This window comes from Elephas maximus, chromosome 27, assembly GCF_024166365.1.
Source record: "Elephas maximus indicus isolate mEleMax1 chromosome 27, mEleMax1 primary haplotype, whole genome shotgun sequence".
NCBI classification, from domain to species: Eukaryota; Metazoa; Chordata; class Mammalia; order Proboscidea; family Elephantidae; genus Elephas; species Elephas maximus.
In genome coordinates this window covers 23,082,673-23,106,521 of record NC_064845.1, presented here as the reverse complement: position 1 = coordinate 23,106,521, position 23,849 = coordinate 23,082,673, and the positions used below count along the sequence as shown (strand labels likewise).

At 39.9% G+C, this 23,849-nt stretch overlaps 1 protein-coding gene across 2 annotated transcripts in view; it reads left to right on the top strand.

The window, feature by feature from the left end:
- Nucleotides 1–23,849, top strand: part of PLCL2 (phospholipase C like 2) — a 214,500-nt gene that overhangs the window by 175,156 nt on the left and 15,495 nt on the right. For both annotated transcript variants that reach the window (XM_049870667.1, XM_049870666.1), the window contains exon 6: nucleotides 15,645–15,754. In XM_049870667.1, the coding sequence (XP_049726624.1) occupies nucleotides 15,645–15,754 (110 nt within the window). The remainder of the gene's footprint in view (nucleotides 1–15,644; nucleotides 15,755–23,849) is intronic.

Below are 23,849 nucleotides of genomic sequence, written 5' to 3'. Positions count from 1 at the left end.
ATGGCAAAGCTCTTTGATTCAAAGCTAAAGGGTTTGGGCTTGATTTTTCTAGACCAGCATTTCTCAAACCCTGACTCACAGAACCGTGAAATGGTCTCTCCTCGGGCAAAGGATTTCATCATCAAGTGTTCATAGCACAACTTATTGCTCTTAGAAGAATCTCAGTATACAGTAGCATACTAAATACCCTCCAGTTTAACTCAATTTTTCCCAAAACCGTTTGGTCATAAAACCATTATTTCAAGCTCTGTCATTGTCTTGAACACCTCAGGAAACCGTTGAAGGCAATGGGGTCACTGAGTAGTTAGGAACCTCCTTGGGGACTCACTGACCGACTCATCTCTCTCCTTTGCACTCCTTGTTCAAATACTACTCTCAGCAATGGAACACATTGCTTGAAATGTTAGATAGGAAGAAGTTGGTTTTGAAGATGTGTTGAGTATGACATCACAGTAGGATGGTCAAATGGGAATCATCAGTTGTTGAAGCAATGATAGCGAAGCTTGGGATGGAAGTCAGGCCCACAGAGAGAATTGGCTGTCGTTCAAATGGAAGAGCTACTTGATCAGATGAGTTTAAAGGAAGAAAGGGTTGGGAAGAAATACACAAAACTCTGGGTTATGATTATGAGCCTGTAATTCAGAACTGGATGCTTTACTTCAACCTTTTAAAAACATCCCAGGCACACCTTATCCTTCTTCCGCTGCTCTACTTCATCTTTTTTTCGATAACAATTGTTACCTTATGACATAGAACATGATTTACTTCCATTCATTTTTTATTGTCTGTCTTCCCCCAACTAGAATGTAAACTCTTTGAGGACAGGGATCTTTATTTTGTTGATAACGTATCTCAAATACCAAGAACAGAGCCTGGCAGAAAGCTGGCATTCAGTAAATAATTGTTGAACATAGAATGCTGCAGTTATTTCTTCATTCATTTATTCAGCAGACATTTATTGGAGTCTTACTGTCAGTCTGACTAGTAGCTGGAGGACCCACAGGTGATTGAGATACAGACCCTGCCCTCAGAGGGCTTCAGGTTGGTGTTGGAGAGAAGTGTGTGAACAGATCATTCGTGCACAGGGCACTGAGTACAACAGTGAGTGTATGTTGCACAGCAGTGACAGCCCAGAGAAGGAGTGCTTAACTCTGTCTGGGTGACAGTGAGAAGGCTTGCAAGAAGGCCTGCAACCAGCAGTGGTGAGCATCGTGGAGTGTTACATGCCAAAGAAGGAGGCAGCAAATGAGGCTGGTGACATAGGCAATGAAGCAACACAGACCCAAGAGCTTTAACATAAAGTTAAACAATAGCAGCAATGTGTTAGACTGCATTAAAACAATTCTGCATGACAAAAACTACCTGAAACAAAGTCAAAGCAAAAACTACAGACTGAGAATAAATATTTGCAATGCATAGCATAAATAAAGGGCTGATATCATATATATATATATATATATATATATATATATATATATATATATATATATATCATTAAGAAAAAAGCCACCAACCCAATGTTTATATTCCTTGCAAAAAAGATGGACAGTTCACAATACAGGAAATTGAAAAGATTCTGAAAAAAAATGTGAAGGTGTTCAACTTCGTACATAAAAGAGGCAAACTAACAAGTACACTGAGGTTTATACATTCATTTCACGAATATTTTTGGAACATCCTATTTGAACATCACTGTTCCAGGTACAGGGAATATGGTACAGAACAAAATAGTCTAAATCCTTGCCTTCATGAAGCTTAAATCTAGTTGTGGGAGACAGAAAATAAATAAAAAAACAAAGTATGTGAAGTATTTATCATGTCAGATGGTGATTCGTGTTTTGGGAAACAGTAAAGCAGAGAGAGGGACGGGGTGCCAGGGTGAGAATGGAGAGAGGTGGTTTTAGTAGTGTCCAGGAAAGCAGACAGGGGTGGAGGACCGGGGTGAAGGTGGAGGGAGGTGGTTTTAGTAGTGTTCAGGGAAGGCCTCAGGGAAGCAGTGATGTTTGTGCCCAGACATGACTGGAGGTGGGGAAACACGCCATGTGATTGATTGTCTGGAAAGGAGTTACCCTGTGAAGAGGGATAATCATCTGAGATCACCTAACAAGGGACTGGATGGAGAAGGTGGCGTCCTGGCCCTCTGATATGTAGATGCTGAGGAAATGGGGAGGAGCAAGCAAAGACGGCAGGGACCAGACAGGTGGAAGAATGCTGCAATGCTCTGGAAGTTAAGCCAGTGAGGTGATTCAAGGAGATACCATTCTTCACGCATCAGATCCAAACATTTGTGTCAGACACCCCCAAGTCTGATCACACGCAGGTCCTGATGGATTGGCAGATACTCTCACATTGTTGGGAAGGATATAAATCAAATCCAAATCCACGCCTAGGAAAGGCAGTAAATGTCAGAATTACAAATGCACATACCTTCTGAGCCAGCAGTTCCTTTTCTAGGAGTCTGTTCTACAGATAGGTTCACATCCTTGGGGGAATGACAGATGTACCAGGTTTTCTGTGTAATGTTGGCAACAACCTAAATGCTCAACAGTAGACTAAATTCATTGGCTAAACACATTATGATACATCCCTACCGTGGGACATTATGCTACCATTAAAAATAAAGAAGCGTATACGTTGACATGTGTGTCTGTATCTTCATACATACTATACATAAGGAGATCTTATACACATATATAAGTAAAACATAATGTTTCAAAAAGTAAGGTGAACAGCGTATATTATTGGCTCGTACCTGTTTTAAAAAGTGGGGCAGAGAGAATGACCTCCTGTCTGCTGGTGGTTGCATAAACTATCTCTGGAAGAATACCTAAGAAGGAATAGTAGTGGTTGCCTGATGGGAAGGGAACAGAAAGGCTGAAGGATGTGAAAAGGAAAGATAATTCACTGTGTAACAGTTGTACTTTTTAAATTGTTGGACTTTATGAATATATTATTTCTTCAAAAATTTCCTCAGTGAAATTGAATGAAGAGAGTCCCTCTACACACTTTATTCCTCATATTTTCCAGTTGCCATTGAGTCAACTCCAACTCATGGCAGACCATTGTGTGTTGGAGTAGATTGCCAAGCCTTTCTTTCAAGGTGCCTTTGGGTGGACTTGAACCTCCAACCTTTCAGTTAGCAGCTGAGTTGAGTGTATTAACTGTTTGCAGTACCTAGGGACATTCCTCAGATTACTGTACCACAAGTGAGCCGCGTGGTGTTTAGAATGGCATTGTAATTAGATTCCAGTAAGGACTAAAAGTTACGCAACTTCACCTCACCTAGATTTACCCAGATGGAAATGCTGGCGGAGGATGAAAAGCCTCCTTCACAGAACTCATTCACAAATTGTACTGCTGTGGATTTGGCATCGCAGGGATGCTGTTCATCCATCTGGGCTTCACTGATATATTTAAGAGACCTGGCATATCTGTTCTGTCTCACGTGGAATGGGATTTAACAGCTCAAAATCTTATCTTAAAATAATTAAGCTTTTGTTAATGCCAAGATGGTTTGGGAAGAAGGCCAAGAAAGAGAAACCACCAACTGGAACTGTATGAAAAGTAATGAGGCATTTGCATGTCTCCATGGGGATTATGGTGGAAATGCCCACTTGTCAGTGACACACCCAGACTACAGGCCCCTGAAGGTTTTGAGCAGAGCATGTTGTTTGTAAAGGCTGAATATTTTAATAGGTACTATGTAAATTGGAGCCCTGATGGCGCAGTGTTATAGAGCTGTAGCTGCAAACCAAAAGGTCAGCAGTTCGAATCCACCAGCCGCTCTTAGAAACCCTATGGGGCAGTTCTACTCTGTCCTATAGGGTCACTATGAGTCAGAATTGATTCGAAGGCAATGGGTTTTTTTTTTTTTTAATGTAAATTGGAGGCCTGGTGGTGCAGTGGTTAAAGTACTTGACTGCTAACCAAAAGGTCGGTGATTCAAACCTACCAGCCACTCCGAGGGAGAAAGACGTGGCAGTCTGCTTCCACAAAGATTTATAGCCTTGGAAACAAATGTTATGGGATTGCTATGAGCCAGAATTGACTCCACAGTAGTGGATTTGGGTTTTTTTGTTTAGATATAAATTAGTTGGAAAAAAAAATGATCAGATATCCGTAGTTTGTTCTTAAGGTGGTATGATATTGTGTCACAAGACATTTCTGTTGAGGTCTTCTAGTGGTGTTGATAAGGTGGCCTCTTGACTGAGTTCCCAAATAAAGCAAAACACCAAACTCATAGCTGCTGAGTTCATTCCGACTCACAGCAACCCTGCAGGACAGAGTAGAACTGCCCCATAGGATTTCCGAGGCTATAATCTCTACAGAAGCAGACTACCACATCTTCCTCCCACAGAGTGGCTACTGGGTTTGAACCGCTGACCTTTTGGTTAGCACCTGAGCACTTACCCACTGCACCACCGGAGCTCCTTGAGGTCTCAAATAGACCTGTGTTATAGGGAATCTTTGGGGAGCCCTGGTGGTGCTGCAGTTAAGTGCTTGGCTGCTAACCAAAAAGGTCAGCAGTTTGAACCCACGAGCTACTCCACGGGGGAAGACGTGGCAGTCTGCTCCTGTAAAGATTACGGCCTTGGGATCCCTATGGGGTAGTTCTACTCTGTCCTGTAGGGTTGCTGTGAGTCGAAATTGACTTGATGGAAGTGGGTTATAGGGAATTTTCTAGGTAATATCCCACTAAACCTAATTTGAGGAATTCAAAATAAATTAGAATGTATAAATATATCTCTTTTCGTCACTACTTGAAAGATGTTTGGTTTGCTTTTGGTTTCTGTTTTCAGTACAAAAAAAATTTTTTTTTTGCACTGGTTGTGCTTGTGATAGGGAAGCTTTTTGGGACCACAAAGTTAATTTTTTAGTTGAAAAACTAGTTTTTAAGTTTATCAGCATTTAAGGTCAGAATGTTCTGTTGTATGAGTATTTTTAACTTATTTTTGCTTCTAAAATTTTTTAGCCATGTGGCATATGCTGTAGTTTAGATTCGTATCATTCAGATTGGTAGAAAATTCCCAACCAAAATGTTTGAAAAGTCATCTGCTTTATGTTTGGCAAGAGTAAATAGCATTCGTTTCAATCAGAAGGGGAGATGATGGGGTGTTTCTAACTCGGTCCCTATTTCTTTCAAAGCAAAAGTCTCTTTTTCATGTCTTTTGTTGTATATATCATGTTTCATGTATTTGTATGGCTGCTGGGTTTTCGTCGAAGTCGTTATCTGTGATGGGAAGCAGAGAACTTGAGAGAAGTGAAAATTTTTCCTCACTACATTCCAGTGTAATTGTTGCTGATGTTCTTAATTCGTTTATGTCATCTTGGAAAATCTGAACCCATTTATTAATTTTTATAACACATAATATTCAGTCTGTCAGCATTACATTTCATTTTATGTCATCAAGCTTAAAGCTCTTCAAAACAAACCTTTAAGATTGTAGATTATAAAGCATTGTGAAGTAATAATTTGAAAATTATGTGAAACCAAAAAATCTGAGGTGTTCGGATTTTCAAGAGATGACGTAGGAAGAAATGATAACTTTTTAAAATACTTTTTTTTTTTTACATCAAAACCCAGTAATATACTTTTGCGTGGCCATACCTATCTTAAAACTGTAACATTATAGCTGTAAACCAAAAGGTTAAGTGGTTCGTGCAGTCCCAGCATGGACCGGTGGCCTAGCCTTGTACTTTGTTCAGGCTGTCTGTGTCATTCATTCCCTTTAGACCAGAATTGAACTGAACTCTTGTAGTCATCTCCTGACTATGGATTCTGCATTTGTTCTTTCTCAGCTGTTTGACAAGCTGGTTACTTCCTTGGTTTTCAAGTTCATCCCCACAAAGGAGTTTGAGTGTGTTTTCTTCTTGGTTAACATTCCTGAAGAAAAATAACCCATAGCTTTTCCCTAGGAACAGAAACCCAGGGTCATGGAGTAAGAGAAACCTAATTGTAGGTTCTTTGGCACAGGAAAACCAAGGCTCAAAGGCCATCCTGTCATCAAAAGAGCACCCATACCTGACCCAGCCAGGACTGTGAGATTCGCCCATTCGCTGCTTTCTGGAGGGCATTTACCCTCAAGCTTTAATCCATTTTCCTGTGCTTTTGAGTGGATTTGTGTAATATTCTCACACCCTTCAAACCTCAATGCCTTTAAACATGCTATATATATGTATATTACTGCTAAATAATATCACACATATTTACCTAGTTAGTGTCGGCTTTCAAGTGAACTTTATTAAAACTTACAAAGATTTCAATTTCTTTGGCCAGAATTAACTGTTAACTCTTATCTTGGCAACATGGTTTTGAGTCAAGGAACCCTGGTTCCTTTCCTCCATCTCTTTAACAGTTGTTAAAGGATATTCCAGGCTATATCTGAGGCTATAATAATGCTACTGAGTTTAAATGAAGCTAATATATGGAACTAATAGACAAAATATAATTATTTTGTTGAACAGGTAACTTTAAAATAATTTAAAAAAATAGACAACCATATATGGCTTTAAAATACAAAAATTTATGATGAAAATGGGCTGGCTTAGTGTTTGGAAGATACTAGAATCATACAGCGAAATAGAACTAGTTTCTGAGAGAAAAAAAAAAAATTCCACATCTTCTTCCCTCACTGTTATTGGCTAGGTTTCTATTTCTGAACGCGAAGATTGTTTTCACAGTGGGAATTCTTGCCTCTGTCACTAAGCAGCAGCAGCATCTGTCGAGAGTCTCTCTCTCTGTCACTTCTCCCCAGTGTCTGCCTGGTAGCTTCCCACAGGCCCACCATGCCGTCCTCACTACGTCAGCCAAGAGCCATCTTCCCTAAGAATATTAGAACTCTTTTGGCTTAAATCTGTAATTTAGAAACTTATAAATGTTGATATTGCAGATGGCCATCACAAACAAAATTCTTCTCAGGATCAGTAAGATTCAAATTCTTCTCAGAAACATGTAGTTTTTCATACTGATAACTCAGCCGTGAAAGTCCTGAGTTTCACCCATCTTTGTATCCCTACTCCCGCCGTGCCAACAGGGCCCTGTGCAGGGGCTGCCCTCGGGTGTCTGCTGAGACAGTGACAACAGCAGTGTTCTGTTTTCATCACTTCCTCAGAAGGAGAAGCTAGTTCTGTAGCTCTGTGTTTTCTTACCCTTTTGAGAATTGTAAAGGACGCACTTAACAAGCGTTATTAAAAACCTGCTAAGGAGGGCTGCTCCTCAGCACTGCACCTATGTAAATTAACAGCGCACCTTCCCAGAGCTGAGGTGCTATCCCTAAATTATCAATACAGACAGGCAACGAAAGACACATTGATAATAATTAAGCAGTGGAAATGCAAAAAATAAAAGAAAATAAAAATTATTTACTTTAGGTAAGTATGTATCAGTGGGGTTATTAGGATATTTAACAAGAAGGCAGAGGGTAGGGTGAACTAATCGCTGTAAGCTGACCAGAGGAATAGCCACCAGTAGTGGCCAAATGATGTTTCTGGGCATCCTGAGGCCCAGCTTGCACCAGAAGGTGGTGATGGAGTCATACTGGCTCTGCCCTGTCCCCTGCATCCCAGGCTCCCACCTATTTGGTGGGTTGTCTGAGGATAGGTAAGCAGAGAGCCTTTCTTTAACTTCCCCCCTTCACATAATCCGAGTTCAACGTCCTATTACTTCACTCAGGACACTGAATCTACCAATCACAGGAAATGATAAAGGACTCCCTGCCTTCCTTTTTTAGGTAACTTTCCAAAATAACTGCTTACATTTTTACAATTGGCATACGGGCAGTCAAGTCTTTCATACCAAAACCAAACCAAACCCAGTGCCGTCGAGTCAATTCTGACTGATAGCGACCTTATAGGACAGGGTAGAACTGCCCCATAGAGTTCCCAAGGAGCTTCTGGCAGATTCGAACTGCCGACCCTTTGGTTAGCAGCCATAGCACTTAAGCACTACGCCACCAGGGTTTCCAAGTCTCTCATAGGAAGTATTTATTATCTTATTTCTATCTAGTCACTGGAGTGAAAACACAGGATGGGGCTTCTCAGTTTTTCAGAAATTTAAACTTGTGTAATTTGTTATTTTTACTTTATGTTGTAAGAGCGAATAATCTAATGATAATAGTTACCAGTTATTTGTAATTTATTCTGTAAAAATTTACTTTATAATATATAGTTCTTATATATCTACTTAAGAACTTGGCTGCTAACCATAAAGGTCAGCAGTTCGAATCCACCGGTTGCTCCTTGGAAACCCTATGGGCCAGTTCTTCTCTGTCCAGTAGGGTCACTATAAGTCAGAATCAACTCAACAGTGACAGGTTTTTTTGTTTGTTTTTATATGCAAAAAAAAAAATTTTCTTACTAAGTCTCCCCTATATAGCATCTGTTTCCTAGTATGAAAATCCCAACTGTGTATTACATTTACAGAGTTTATTTTGGCCTTGGTTTAAAAAAAGCAATTGTTAATGTATTCTCATGTCGTCATTTAATACTACTGCAATATTTGCTGTACTTATGCCTCTAAAAACAGCAATTGTACTCAAGGACAAAATTAGAAAAAAAAATTTTTTTTTTAATTGTGCTTTAAGTGAAAGTTTACAAATCAAGTCAGTCTCTCATACAAAAATTTATATACACCTTGCTATATACTCCTAATTGCTCTCCTCCTAATGAGACATCCCACTCCTTCCCTCCACTCTCTCTTTTTGTGTCCATTCCACCAACTTCTGACACCCTCTTCCCTCTCTTCTACCCTCCGGTTAGGAGATGCCAACATAGTCTCAAGTGTCTACTTGATCCAAGAAGCTCATTCTTTACCAGCATCTTTTTCTATCCCATTGTCCAGTCCAATCCCTGTCTGAAGAGTTGGCTTTGTTAGAAAAGATTTTTTGATGGAAGTTGTCAGTGTCACTAGCAAACACTACACCTGTTTGCTGTCCATGCTCCTAAAAATCTGTAGCTTCTTACACAGCTTCAGCATATTTAAGTAATGGATTTTAATGAGACTCAATATGGCATATATCAAATGACCTGTATGTGGTGTGTGATCAATACATGTTATTGGCTGAACAATCAGTGTCATTATTTCAAGCATCGAGAATGATTTTCATTATCCAAAATGATACGACCTTTTGTATCTCAATGTTATAGATATTGACTACTAAACTATAGAAACAGAGAACTGTTGTGAAAAATCCACATTAAAGAAATCTTAGTTAATAATTCAGTTTTACCTCTTGAAGTAAATATTTCTAGTTGAGTTTCATGTTAGAACCCTTTTAATAAAAGTAAAACAAGAAAGCATAGGAAAAATATCTTGTTTAAAATAATTCGCAGATAGATATCTGTATATGTGAGCTGGACACATCATTTAAAAAAATAAAGGCTCTTGACTGTCTTGCCTGCCTGGCTGCCTACGTGCCAGCCTGCCTGCCTTCCTTCCTTCCTTCCTGCCTTCCTGACAGCCTTCCTGCCTGCCTGCCTGCCTTCCTGCCTTCCTGACAGCCTACCTCCCTGCCTGCCTGCCTGCCTTCCTGACAGCCTTCCTGCCTGCCTGCCTGCCTGCCTGCCTTCCTGCCTTCCTGACAGCCTACCTCCCTGCCTGCCTGCCTGCCTTCCTGACAGCCTTCCTTCCTGCCTGCCTGCCTGCCTTCCTGACAGCCTTCCTGCCTGCCTTCCTGACAGCCTACCTCCCTGCCTGCCTGCCTGCCTTCCTGCAGCCTTCCTTCCTTCCTTCCTGCCTGCCTGCCTTCCTGACAGCCTTCCTGCCTGCCTTCCTGCCTTCCTGACAGCCTACCTCCCTGCCTGCCTTCCTGCAGCCTTCCTTCCTTCCTGCCTGCCTGCCTGCCTTCCTGACAGCCTTCCTGCCTTCCTGCCTACCTGCCTGCCTTCCTTCCTTCCTCCCTGACAGCCTTCCTTCCTTCCTGCCTGCCTGCCTGCCTTCCTGTAGACAGAGTTGGCGATCCCATAATTCTTAAATTTTTCAAAATACCATCTAATGGTGGCCCTCTTGTACCTACTGGACATGTTCTCCATCTTCATCATGACTTTCAATCTCTCTACTTTATTTTTGTTATATCTTCACTACCTGACATTCTTTCTATTATATGTCTTATTGTCTCTCTCCCCCACTGGAATGGGAGCTCCTAGAGAGCAGGGATTTTTATCTGTTTTGTTCCCTGTTGTGTTCCTGGCTCCTGAAACAGTGCCTGGTGTGTACTAGGCACTCAGTAGGTACTTGTATGAATAGATGGGTGAATGATACCGCCATATGTGGAAACTTTTCAAAGTCATTCTTTTGGAATTGCCTTTAGCGAACATAATGCATATTTAGAATATTCCCTGTGGTAACAAATCTCTATTCTTTTGACAATGAATTTGGCTTTTGGAAACAGCCAAAAGTCATTCAGAACCCAAACATGATGAATAAAATAGATCATCAAACTTAGTAATATATTATGGTTTTAGATTAAAAAATAAAGTGCCATGTAAAAGTAATGAGTGTGCCAACAGTCTATTTTGCAGAAGTGGAAAGGCCAATTCTCAAATTCGTATAGAATTGCAAGGGGTTCCAAACAGCCAAAGCAATCTTGAAAAAGAAGAATGAAGTAGGAGGACTCACACTCCCCAATTTCAAAACTTACTATAAAGCTACAGTAATCAAAACAGTCTGGTACTTGTGTAAGTATAGACATAGACCAACTGAATAGAACTGTGAATCAAGAAGTAAACACAAATGTCTGTGGTCAGCTGATTCTCAACCAGGGTACCAAGTCCATTCAAGGGGGAAGGAGTAGTTTCTTTTGTAAATGGTGCTGGAACTACTGAATCTCCGTGTGCAAAAGAATGAAGTTAGACCCATACCTCATGCCACATATAAAAATTACCTCAAAATGGACCAATGGCCTAAATATAAACCATAAAAAAAAAAAAAACCATAATACTCTGTAAAAGTGGTGCAGTAATTTCACAAGGGGTGAGGAGAACCATTATCAGTTTCAGTAGCCCAAGGCTGATTGCTGTGAAGCAGAAGTCAGACACACCTCCTCTCCCCAACCTTTTTACCAATCTGACACCAGCTGTCCTTCCCACAGCATTCTCTGTTTGTCTGCTTGGTTCAAGAATCTGTTGCAGTGGCAACATAGAATTCACAGACCATACTGACAGTTATGAGGTTCATTAGAGAAATAATAGCTTACGATTCAGGGTCAGGAACGACTCTTATAGTTCTTTGATCAGGACAGCCTGTTCTCAGCCTTGCCTACAGGCAGGCCTTTCTCTGGCCCTCTGCCTCTTGGCCCCTCAGCCCGGACTCTGCCCTGCTTGGGCAAGTGTTACAAAGCTCTTTTGATCTGCGAGTAAGTGCCTGGGGGCGTCTCACTCCACCAGGAAGTCTCCTGCCGGAAGGTGCTCCATTCTGTCACTCCATAGGTGAGCATACCTACTGTAACCTCCTTGCTCCATGAGCTGGGAAGCCCACTGTGCTGTCCCACCAGTCTCCTGGTTCTGCTGCCACTGTTTCTCTGCCATTGCCGTTTCACCATCTTGTGCTGTCTCTGGTGTTACAGCTCTCTCTCTCTGTGTCTCCTAGGTCTAGGAGGTTCTCAGTGCAGGGACCCTGGGTCCAAGAGACATGCTCTGCTCCCCTCTCTTCTTCTTGGTGGTAGTGAAGTACATCCTTCCCACCTCTGGGATAGCCCATTTTAAGCCTAGTGGGATGGCAAAACTGTCCAATCCACTCATTAGGGTTCCATACATCTTATTTGCCTGGTCCCACCCCCACAAGGGGGCCATGCACCTTATTTGCATTATTAGCAAGCTGTCCAATTACCTTGGTGGGCCACAAGCACTTTATTTGCATTGTCCCACTCAGTTATTTGATGTGAGGTACAAGACCATGGTAGGAAAGGCCATGTAAAAGCAATCCATCACACCGTAAACTCTTAGAAGAAAACAGGGGTAATGCTTCAAAACCTAGTTTTCAACATTGGATTCTTAGATGTGACACCAAAAGCTTGAACAACAAAAGGCAAAATAGATAAGTTGGGCTTCATCAAAATTAAAAACTTGTGTACATCAAGGTAATTTAACAAGAAAGTAAAGAAACAACCCACAGCGTGAGAGAAAATATTTGGTGACCATGTCTGGTAACAACAACCTAACAACAACAACAATGTATATCTGATAAAAAGTTTAATATCCAGAATACATGAAAAACTACTGTAACTCAACAATAAGAAGAGAACCCAAGTAAAAATTAGCAAAGGATTTGAATGGACATTTCACCAAAGAAGATACACAAATGACAAATACATGAAAAGATACTCAATGTCATTAGGGAAATGCAAATCAAAGTCACAATGAGATACCACTTCACATCCACTGTCGTTGTTGTTGTTAGGTACCATCAAGTCCATTCCAACTCCTAGTAACCTTATCCATGCACACTGCCCAGTCCTGCACCATCCTTACATTTGTTGATGTTTGACTCCATCGTTGCAGCCACTGTGTCATTGCGTCTCGTTGAGGGTCTTCCTTTTTTTCACTGGCCCTCTACCAAGCATGATGTCCTTCTCCAGGGACTGGTTCCTCCTAGCATGTCCAAAGTACGTAAGATGAAGTCTCACCATCCTCACTTTTCAGGAAGGTTCTGGCTGTACTTCTTCTAAAACAGATTTGTTCATTCTCCTGGAAGTCCAGGGTATAGTCAGTATTCTTCACCAACACCATAATTCAGATGCATCAGTTCTTCTTCAATCTTCCTTATTCGTTGTCCAGCTTTTACGTGCATATGAGGTGATTGAAAGTACCTTCGCTTGGGTCAGGTATACCTTACTCCTCAAAGTGACATCTTCGTTTTTTAACACTTTAAAGAGGTCTTTTGCAGCTGATCTGTCCACTGCAGTATGTCATTTGACTTCTTGCCTGCCGCGTACATGGGTGTGGTTGATTGTGGATCCAAGTAAAATGAAGACCTTGTCAGTACTTTCTTCATTTATCACGATGTTGCTTATTGGTCCAGTTATGAATATTTTTTGTTTTCTTTATATTGAAGGTTGTAGTCTTTTTAGTCTTTGATTTTCATCGGTAAGTACTTCAAGTCCTCTTTGCTTTCAGCAAGCAAGGTTGTGTCATCTGCATATTGCAGGTTGGTAATGGTCTTTCTCCAACCCTGATGCTCTGTTCTTCTTCATATAGTCTAGCTTCTCAAATTATTTGTTCAGCATACAGACTGCAAAAGTATGGTGAAAGGGTACAAACCTGACACACACCTTTCCTGGTTTTAGACCATGCATAATTCCCTTATTCTGTTCAAACAACTGCCTCTCAGTCTGTGCACAGGTTCCACATGAGTACAATTAAGTGTTCTGGAATTCCCATTCTTTGCAATGTTATCGATAATTTCTTATGATCAGCACAGTTGAATGCCTTTGCATAGTCAATAAAACATCCACTAGGATAGCTAATATCAGAAGAACAGAAAACAATAGATGTTGGCAAGGATTTGGAGAAACTGGAACCCTCATCCACTGCTGGTTGGAATGTAAAATGGTACAGCTGTCGTGGAAACAGTTTGGCAATTCCGCAAAAAGTTAAATATAGAATTACCATATGACCCAGGAATTCTGCTGCAGTGTATATACCCAAAAGGCTTGAAAGCAGGGACTCAAACAGATATTTGTATACCAGTGTTCACTGCATAGTTATCCACAGTAGCCCAAAAGTTGAAACAACCCCAAACCCATAAAACTCATTGTCGTCGAGTTGATTCCGACTCATAGCAACCTTATAGAACAGAGTAGAACTGCCCCATAGGGTTTTCAAGGAGTAGCTGGTGGATTCCAAGTGCTGACCTTTTGGTTAGCACCCAAGGTCTTAACCACTGTGCCACCAGGGCTCTGAAACAACCCAAATGCCCATCAACAGATGAATGGATAAACAAATTGTGGTATATCCATAAATGGAGTATTATTCAGCCCTAGAGAGAAAGGAAGTTCTGATGCGTGCTATGACATGGAAGAACTTTGAAAACATTGTGCTGAATAAGTCAGACAAATACTCTATGACCCCACTTGTGTCAAGTACTTTGAATAGGTATATGCATGGAGACAAAAGTTTATTAGTGATTATCAGGGGCTGAGGTAAAAGAGAAATAGGGAATTATTACTTAAGGAGTCCTGAGGTTCTTTGGGGGGGGAAGTGAAGTACATTTGAAAATGAATAGTGGTGATGGTGGCACAACATGCCGAATGTAATTAATGTCACTGAATTGTACGTGTAAAAATAGCTGAAATGGCAAAGGTTTGGTTATATGTATTTTACCACAATAAAAAAAAATTGTAAAAAAGCAAGTTGCGAATGTGATTTTGTGTGCCTGACTCTGAGGAGAATTCCAGCAGGAGAGCATCAAAGCTGTTTGGTGCCAAGACAGAGGCATTGCTGCAGTCAGCAGCCTCTTAAAGAGACCAATTTAAAGAGACTATTCCTGTGTAAATTCTGGTAAAGAGTCGTAATATAAATGCAGAGTTAGGGATCCTGGCCTTTCTCCCCATCCCCTCCCCTTTACAATATGCCTGGTATCTGACCTCAGATTGACTCTTAGCATGATTAAAAAAAAAAAAAAAAACTTTGCCCATTGAGTTGATTCTGACTTATAGCAACCCTATAGGACAGAGTAAAATTGCCCCATATGGTTTCCTAGGAGCTGCTGGTGGATTCAAACAGCCAACCTTTTGGTTAGCAGCTGAGCTCTTAACTACTGCGCCACCAGGGCCCCTCTTAGCATGATAGGAAGCACGATATTTTTCATTCTTTTCACACCTGGTTGCCAACGTTATATCCTCCATAGAGCTGAAACCTGCCTTCTGACTTTAGGGAGAAGCACTCGGGTTCTAGTCCCAGCTCTTCCTCCTGCTACCTGCACAGCCTTTGATCTCTCAACCTGGCTGAGCTTCGGATTGCTCATCTCTTAAATAATGATCGTACTAGGCCCATTCACCTTCCAAACCATAAGGAACAGTTGCTCATCTCTATAATGCCTTCCATCTTATTGATACTGTGAATTTTCAGTGTTTCTCCCCTGGCCCGTGTTAAAAATTAAATTTCCGTAATATTAAATTTGTGCACAAACTCACAAGCTTTATTTTTCAGTTTATGAATTGGGGAACATCTGATCTGGAAGTCAGACAGGTGTTCCGAAGCTAGGTACAAAGCAGAAGCGTTTTTGTAAGCACAGACACACAAGAATGAAGCTATACTGGGCAAATTCAGATTGACTGATAGGCATTTTCTTTCCTTATTTGGGATTAACAGAAATTTTTGAACTAGATTAAATTGAGCAGGCATGTCCTGATTGGTTGATGTAGGTTTCTGTTTCTGGGAGAGTCAATTGATTGACCGGTTCCTAGGAAGGTTAGGCATTTACAAGAAATAGCAACTTAGGTTTTTGTTTGCACAAGTGACCCCATCTTGTGCCTAGTATATAGTCAGGTTAATGTCATTGTGTTCTTAAATAGGCACATTTATGAAATGCCAGTGGACATGGGAATCGTTTAATCTATACCTAGAAAAATAATCTATGTTGCCCATTCATTGCCACAGGTTGAATGGGGAAATAATATACTTTCTTCTTTTTTTACAATTTCTTTCAGCCATGGAATTCCATGAACACTTGCACAGCATAGGCACAAAAGAAGGTCTGAAGGAGCGAAAACTACAAAAAGCAGTGGAGAGCTTTACCTGGAATATTACCATCTTAAAGGTATCTAGCAGAGTTCTTTTTGATGCTAGTGATTTTGCAGTATTTCTCATGCATGTTTCGTCCTCTCAGTATAACATCTCCTGCATTGTACATTATCAGCCCCTTCAGGCTGTAACACGGTCACAGAAATGAAGTGAAGAGCTCTGCCCTCCAAAGGTACGGTGGCTGGTCAATGTAAATGGGAAGTAGAGCATGGAACCTTTTATGGTTGATGTGTTCAGATTCTGGGAGAAAGAGTATGGACCTCACCATGTTATTTTCAAAGCATTTTAAAGTTCACAAATGCCAGTTGCTATGTGTGAGTTAGAAAAAATTGATGACAAAGGAATGATTGGGAATTTTTTTTTAGATACCTGAATTTGGTTTAACACTTTAAAGCATAATCATGGCCTTAATATTAATGTGTTAATTAATTAATTTTAGCTGTTATTGAGTCGTTTCCAACTCAGCAACCCTGTGTATAACAGAATGAAACATTGCTCCATCCTGTGTTATCCTCACAGTAGTAGTATGTTTGAGCCTGTTGTTGCGGCCACTGTGTCAATCCCAATCGCATTGAGGGCCTTCCTCTTTTTCTTGACCCTCTACTTTACCAAGCATGATGTCCTCCAGGGACTGGACCTCTGGATAATGTGTTCAAAGTATGTGAGACCAAGTCTTCCCATCCTTGCTTCTAAGGAGAATTTCTGGCTGTACTTCCTCCAAGATGGATTTGTTCGTTCTTCTGACAATCAATGGTGTACTCAATATTCTTTGCCAGCACCACAAGTCAAAGGTGCCATTTCTTCCTCGGTCTTTGCATCCACAAATCCAGCTTTGGCATGCATTTGAGGTGATTAAAAAGACCATGGCTCAGGCCAGGCACACCTTAGTCATGAAAATGATATCTTTGCTTTTTAAGATTTTAAATAGGTCTTTTGATACAGATTTACACCATATGATTTCTTGACTGCTGCTTCCATGGGCAGTGATTGTGGATCTAAGTAAAATGAAATCCTTGACAACTTTAATGTTTTCTCCAGTTACCATGATGTTGTTTATTGGTCCAATTGTGAGGATTTTTGTTTTCTTTATGTTGAGGTATAACCTATATGGAAGGTTGTAGACTTTGATCTTCATCAGTAAGGGCTTCAAGTCCTCCTTGCTTTCAGCAAGCAAGGTTGTGTCATCTGTATATTGCAGGTTGTTAATGAGTCTTCCACCAATTCAGCTGCCCTGTTCTTCTTCATATAGTCCAGCTTCTCGAATTATTTACTCAGCATACAGACTAAGTATGGTGAAAAGATAAACTCTCATGCACACCTTTTCTGATTTTAAACTACACAGTATCCCCTTGTTCTGTTCAAACAACTGCCTTTTGGTCTATGTATAGGTTACACATGAGCACAATGAAGTGCTCTAGAATTCCCATTCTTTGCAATGTTATCCATAATTTGTTATGATCCGTACAGTTGAATGCCTTTGCATAGTCAATAAAACACAGGCAAACAGGTTTTTGTTATTCTCTACTTTCAGCCAAGATCCATCTGACATTAGCAATGATATCCCTTGTTCCACTTCCTCTTATAAATCTGGTTTGGATTTCTGGCAGTTCCCTGTCAGTGTGTGGCTCCAGCTGTTTTTTAATTATCTTCAGCAAAATTGTGCTTGCATGTGATATTAATGATACCGTTTGATAATTTCTGCATTTCATTGAATTCTTTTTTCAAAATGGTCATGAATATGAATTTCTTCCAGTCGAGTGGCCAGGTAGCTGTCTTCCAGATTTCTTGGCATAGGTGAGTGAGTACTTCCAGCATTGCATCTGTCTGTTGAAACATCTCAATTGCTATTTCATCGATTCCTGAAGACTTGTTTTTCACCAGTGCTTTCGGCGCAGCTTGGATGACTTCCTTCAGTACCGTTGTTTCTTGATCATATACTACCTCCTGAAATGGTGGAACGTTGACCAATTCTTTTTGGTACAATGATTCTGTGTATTCCTTCCATCTTTTTTTGATGCTTTCTGCATCATATAATTTTTTGCCCACAGAATCCTTCAACATTGCAACTTAAGGCTTAAATTTTTTCTTCGGTTCTTTCAGCTTGAGAAATGCTGAGCATGTTCTTCCTTTTTAGTTTTCTGATTCCAGGTCTTTGCACATTTCATTATAATATTTTATCTTCTCCAGCTCCCATTTGAAATTTTCTGTTCAGCTCTTTTACTTCATCATTTCTTCAATTCACTTTCTCTATTGTACATTCAAAAGTAAGTTTTAGAGTCTCTTCTGACATCCATGTTGCTCCTTTCTTTCTTGTCTTTTTAATGACCTTTTGCTTTCTTTACGTATGATGTTCTTGATGTTATTCTACAAATCCTACGGTCTTCGGTAATTAGTGTTAGATGTGTCAAAACTGTTCTCGAGATGGTCTCTAAATTCAGGCAGAATATAGTCAAGGTTCATACTTTGGCTCTTGTGGACTTGTTTAATTTTCTTCAACTTCAACTTAAACTGAGTATGACCAGCTGGTGATCTGTTCTGCAGTTATGCCTTGGCCTTGTTCTGCCCGATGATATTGAGCTTCTCCATTGTCTCTTTCCGCAGATACATTCCATCTGGCGAGGTCCATGTGAATAGTTGTCATTTATGTTGTTGAAAAAAATATATTCTCTATGAATAGGTCGCTGGTCTTGCAGAATTCTGTCACTCTATTTCCAGCGTCATTTCTATCGCCAAGGCCATATTTTCCAACTACTGATCTTTCTTCTCTGTTTCCGACTTTTGTATTCCAATTGCCAGTAATTATCAATGCATCGTGATTGCATGTTTTGTCAGTTTCAGACTGCAGAAGTTGGTAAAAATCTTCAATTTCTTCATCTTTGACCTTAGTGGTTAGTGCGTAAATTTGAATAGTAGTCATATTAACTTGTCTTCCTTATAGGCTTATGGATATTATCCTATCACCGATGGCATTGTACTTCCAGATAGATCTTGAAATGTTCTTTTTGATGATGAATGCAACACTATTCCTCTTCATCTTTTCATTCCCGTCATAGTAGACCATGTAATTGTCCGATTCAAAATGGCCAATACCAGTCCATTTCAGCTCACTAATGCTTAGGATATTGTTCTTCAAGCATTCCATTTCATTTTTGACAACTTTCAACTTTCCTTGATTCCTACTTCATACATTCCACATTTCAATTACTAATATATGTTTATAGCTGTTTCTTCTCATTCTGAGTCATACCATATCAGCGAATGTAGGTCCCAAAAGCCTTATTCCACCCATGTTACTAATGTGGACTCTACTTTGAGGAGGCAGCTCTTCCTCAGTCTTTTTTTTTTTTTTTTAATTGTGCTCTAGGTGAAGGTTTACAGCTCAAGTTAATTTCTCATGCAAAAATTTATACTCGTATTGTTTTGTGACATCAGTTGCAATCCCCACATTGTGACAGCACCCTCCCCTTTCAACACCAGGTTCTCTGTGTCCATTTGACCAGTTCCTGTCCCTTCCTGCCTTCTCATCCTGCTTTTGGACAGGAGCTGTCCATTTGGTCTCATTTATCTGATGACCTAAGACGTACATTCCTCATATGTATTATTTTTTTGTTTTATATTCCTGTCTAATGTCTGTCTTAACAGTGGGCTTTGGGAATGGTTTTGCCTCTCCATTAACAGTATGTCTGGGGGCCATAGTTTTGGGGATTCATCCAGTCTCTATCAGACCATTAAATCTGGTCTTTTTAAATGAATTTGAGCTCTGTTCTACATTATCCTCCTGCACTGTCCAGGACTGTCTATTGTGTTCCCTGTCAGGGCAGTCATTAGCGATAGCTGGGCACCTCCCAATCTTATCTTGAGTGCCTTCCAACCTGAGAGGGTCATTTTCCACCAGTATATTAGACAGTGTTCGGCTATTTTCACTGTCTTCTTTTTTTTTTTCCCAGAAGTAAATCACCAGGTCCTTCTTCCTAGTCTGTCTTAGTCTAGAAGCTCCACTAAACCTGTCCATCATAGTTGACACTGCTGTTATTTGAACTAGCTTCCAGCATCACAGCAACACATAAGCTACCACAGTACAACAAACAGACAAGTGGTGGTTACCGTTCTTTTTTACGCAAATAACACAGTGTTATACACTTTTTTTTTTTTGGCCAATTGTGGCCTCCCCTTGCCCCTGCCCCTCAGGGTATTTTCAAGAATTTTTTTTTTCTAGTTAGCATAGCACGCTTACAAAAATACCTCACACGGCTGGCAGAAAAAAATATATAACGTGCATGTTATTTGTATAAAAATACTGTAATATTAATGTGGTCCCAGAAAACAATAAAGAGTTGGTGAGGCATAGTCAAAAGAGATATGTAAAGGAATTGTCATTTGAAAGAAATTTTAGTCATGAGAAACGTCGTCTATATCTGTACATATACATATTGGCATAACCAGTTTTCAGTGAACTTGTATTATAAAACACCTTTATTAAAGAAGTTTTCAAAAAAGCCATAAGCAAAGATAAACATAATCCCAGCATCCAGAGACAGTCAGTTACTGCTGGTATTTTGCTGTTCATCTTTTCTAGTTTTTTTTTTTTTTTTTTTTTGCCTATATGTAACATTTTTAAAATAATGCTATGTATGTACCTTGAGACTTTTTCAAGTTTTGTCTCAGTGGTTTTTACTTTTCTTCTTCTCAGTCTTGGAAACTTGAATAATGATAACAGAAGTTATTTCACTCTGCATCTTAGACAACTAAATGTAACATTACTCTCTGATACCCACCTTCCAAACTCTGTTAAGTAGAATTCAAGACTGTAAAGACGTTATCAACAGCTGCCTATTTTTAATTTCCTTGTTCCCCCTCAAGCTAAAAGATCCATCCAAGCAGCTGACAACAGTGTTCTGATTTGGTTTACTAAAACGCCCTCGTTCCAAAGCTGGCTCATTTGCATTTTCTCATGCTAAACCCCTACTCATTTTTATAATTAAAACCATTTTCTTGACTTCTTCGAACACTTCCCTTCCTACACATGTACTTTTTTGTCTCCAAATCTGCTTAGAAGTTAGCTGTGATGATTTGCAATTCAGTCAACAGCAGACAGAAGATTTTACAATGAAAAGGAATTTTGGCTTTACAACTAACTCGCTGACTCACTCCAGACCAGAGGCGGGGTACACTACAAATTTCCTGCAAACCTCAGGAAAAAATATTACAGCACTTCAAGCCCTCTGATAGGCACAAATGTTTCTTTTTTTTTTTTTTTCCTTATAGGCAGATAGAGACTTACGCACCAAAATTTCACCTGTCAGTTAAGCTTGCTACTTCTAAGTGGTCCAGGAACCAGCAGCATCAGCATCACCTGGGAGCCTGCTAGAAATGCGGGATCCCAGGCCCCACCCCAGACCTGCTGAGTCAGAGTCTATAGTTTTACAAGATCCCCAGGTGATTCATATGCACATAAAAGTTTGAGAAGCACTGGGCTAAGAGCTGCAGCAAATGGGAACCTGGTACATATATTAATGAGAAACAGCTGACATGAAGTCATGTAACAAATGTTAGCAATAAATGCTTGAGCCAAATAGCTGCACTAAAGAAACCTACTTTCTTTTGAATTATGTTCAGGCAAAGAGAATTAACGTTTTGGACTTATATTCACATGGAAACAAATGCATAGGAGGGCATAATAGATCTTTTTAAAATTTTCAGGGTAATATTTGCTACACGTGGTATTTGGTGTTGTAGACCCTAAATGAGCAATGAGGAAGAATTGGAGAGAGATATGTCATTTCTTTATAGTGGAAGAAGTTTGTCTTATTCCTGTATTTTGCAGGTTTAACCTTCCTTTAGAAGAATTAGTTCCCTGTGGGAGTCTTGAACATAAGTTTGTGTCAGAGTTTAGCTTCCAGCATGTTCCTGGAAAGAGGGAATGAAACCCCCTGAGTTACTCTCACCACTCTTTCTTTGCAGTGAGCTCGGAGAGGTGGCAGCACTCCAGAGCTATACGTGGAATGCAGTAAACAGTGGGTGCCCTCATGGTGGGCATACAGAGGGTCTTAAATGATCCCAAATGTTGAGAGAGGACATGCTGAGAAGAGTGCTGAAGCTGAGGCCAGTATGTAGAAATTGCCTGGAGCGCTTAAAAATGAGTCAGTGGGCCCCCCCAAAACTATCGGATCAGAATCTCCAGAGGTAGAACCCAGGACCTGCTCATTTAACAAGCTCCTTGGGAGATTCTGAGCTGTTACTAAAAATTTGAGTATCATTGCCCTATTTGAAGAATACAAGAGGCTGGGTGACCAACTATCCAGGACGTGGGTTTTTCCCAGCCGGCCAAGGACTCCTGGTCATCCTGAGAGGAAACCAAGACGTCCCTCCCGGTTTTTATGAAGCTTTACTTGCTTTGTTTAGTTTTTTAACTTTGAGAATTTTTTGTAATAAAATACAGAAATGAATAAACAAGAAATAAAACCATCCAGGATCACCACACTCAGAATTATCCACTGTTATCATTGTGACTGCTAATCATTTTTTTCCTTGAATAAAGATTGTTCATTTGTTTTTGTAGATGCATTCTCATTATAAAGAACTTTTTCCAGTATAGAAAAGATAATAGTTTTAAAATACCTCAGATTCTACCTCTGAGAAATGACCACTATTAAACTTAGTTGACCTTATTCCAGGCACCCTTCTCTATGCGTATATCTCAGTGGTGGGTGGAGATAACGTATCATTGATTCTAAGTCATAGATTTTTTTTTTTTAATGATAATCTGACTTCTATTCAGTGTGACCAGTTTTAGCAATGAAGTCAAGGATTTTTTTTTTCCTGAATAGCTGTACAAATTAAAATTTTTATGGGTACATTTTAATTTTAAAATGTGAGAATGTTCTGTCAGTCTTAGTTCTTAAAAACTGTGAAAACACTGTTAATTTTAGACATATCTATGGGGCTACTGGAAACCCTGGTGGCGTAGTGGTAAAGTGGTACGGCTGCTAACCAACAGGTTGGCAGTTCGAATCCATCAGGCGCTGCTTGGAAATTCTACGGGGCAGTTCTACTCTGTCCTATAGGGTCGCTGTGAGTCGAAATCAACTCGACAGCAGTGGGTTTGGTTTTTTGGTTTTTTTAAGGGGGTACTTTCAGACTATATTTCAGGACTGAAATTTTTCCCAAAAAGCTAGTGCGAGATCACAGGGCAGATATCTTTTATTGGTGAGAAAACTGAGACTCTTAAGAGTTGAATGGCCTTCTTGGGATTAGTCCCATGGTAGAAAAGAGACAAAACCATAAAGAAGGTTTCCTGACTCCTAGTCCACTCCCCTGAGAAGTAGTGGGCCATACAGATGCTGCCCTGTATGTATGTATTATTGTGCCCTGACGACAATACTGGCGCCCTGGTGGTGCAGTGGTTAAACATTCAGCTGCTAACCAAAAGATCAGCAGTTCAAATCTACCAGCCACTCACTGGAAACCCTATGGGACAGCTCTACTCTATTCTCTAGGGCCGTTACGAGTTGAAATCGACTCAACAGCAATGGGTTTGGTTTTTTTTTTTTTTTTAATAATACTGATAATAATACTCATTTGACTCATAGCGACCCTAATAGGACAGGGTAGAACTGCCCTAGGCAGTGGTGTTTTTTGTTTGTTTGTTTGTTTGTTTTGGTAATAATAAGTATTACCATAATAATAAACCAGAAAACCAAACCAGTTGCTTTTGAGTTGATTTGATGAGTCTTAGATTTTTTTCGTATTTTTGACATCTTTGAAATTGTAATACATCTTATAATCCATGATGTTTTTGCATTGTGTCGTAGTTGGCAGTGTTTTGTTTTCTTTTGTTATTTTCTGAATGGTGCATACAATACTGGTACGTCTTACAAGCACTAGTGTCTCTGATATTATGAAATAAATGATATGTCAGTAGAAAGAATCTTCTTATAATTAACTATTTTTAATTTTTTTAATGACTAAATTTTACACTTAATTTAATAGAAGAAAAGTAAACCATAAAGAAGCTAAATGAATTTTTGAACAGTTTTTACCATAAGAGATATTTATTTCCTTAAAGTTCCCTCAGGTTAAGAAAAGAGATTATGAAAAACATTAATATGAGT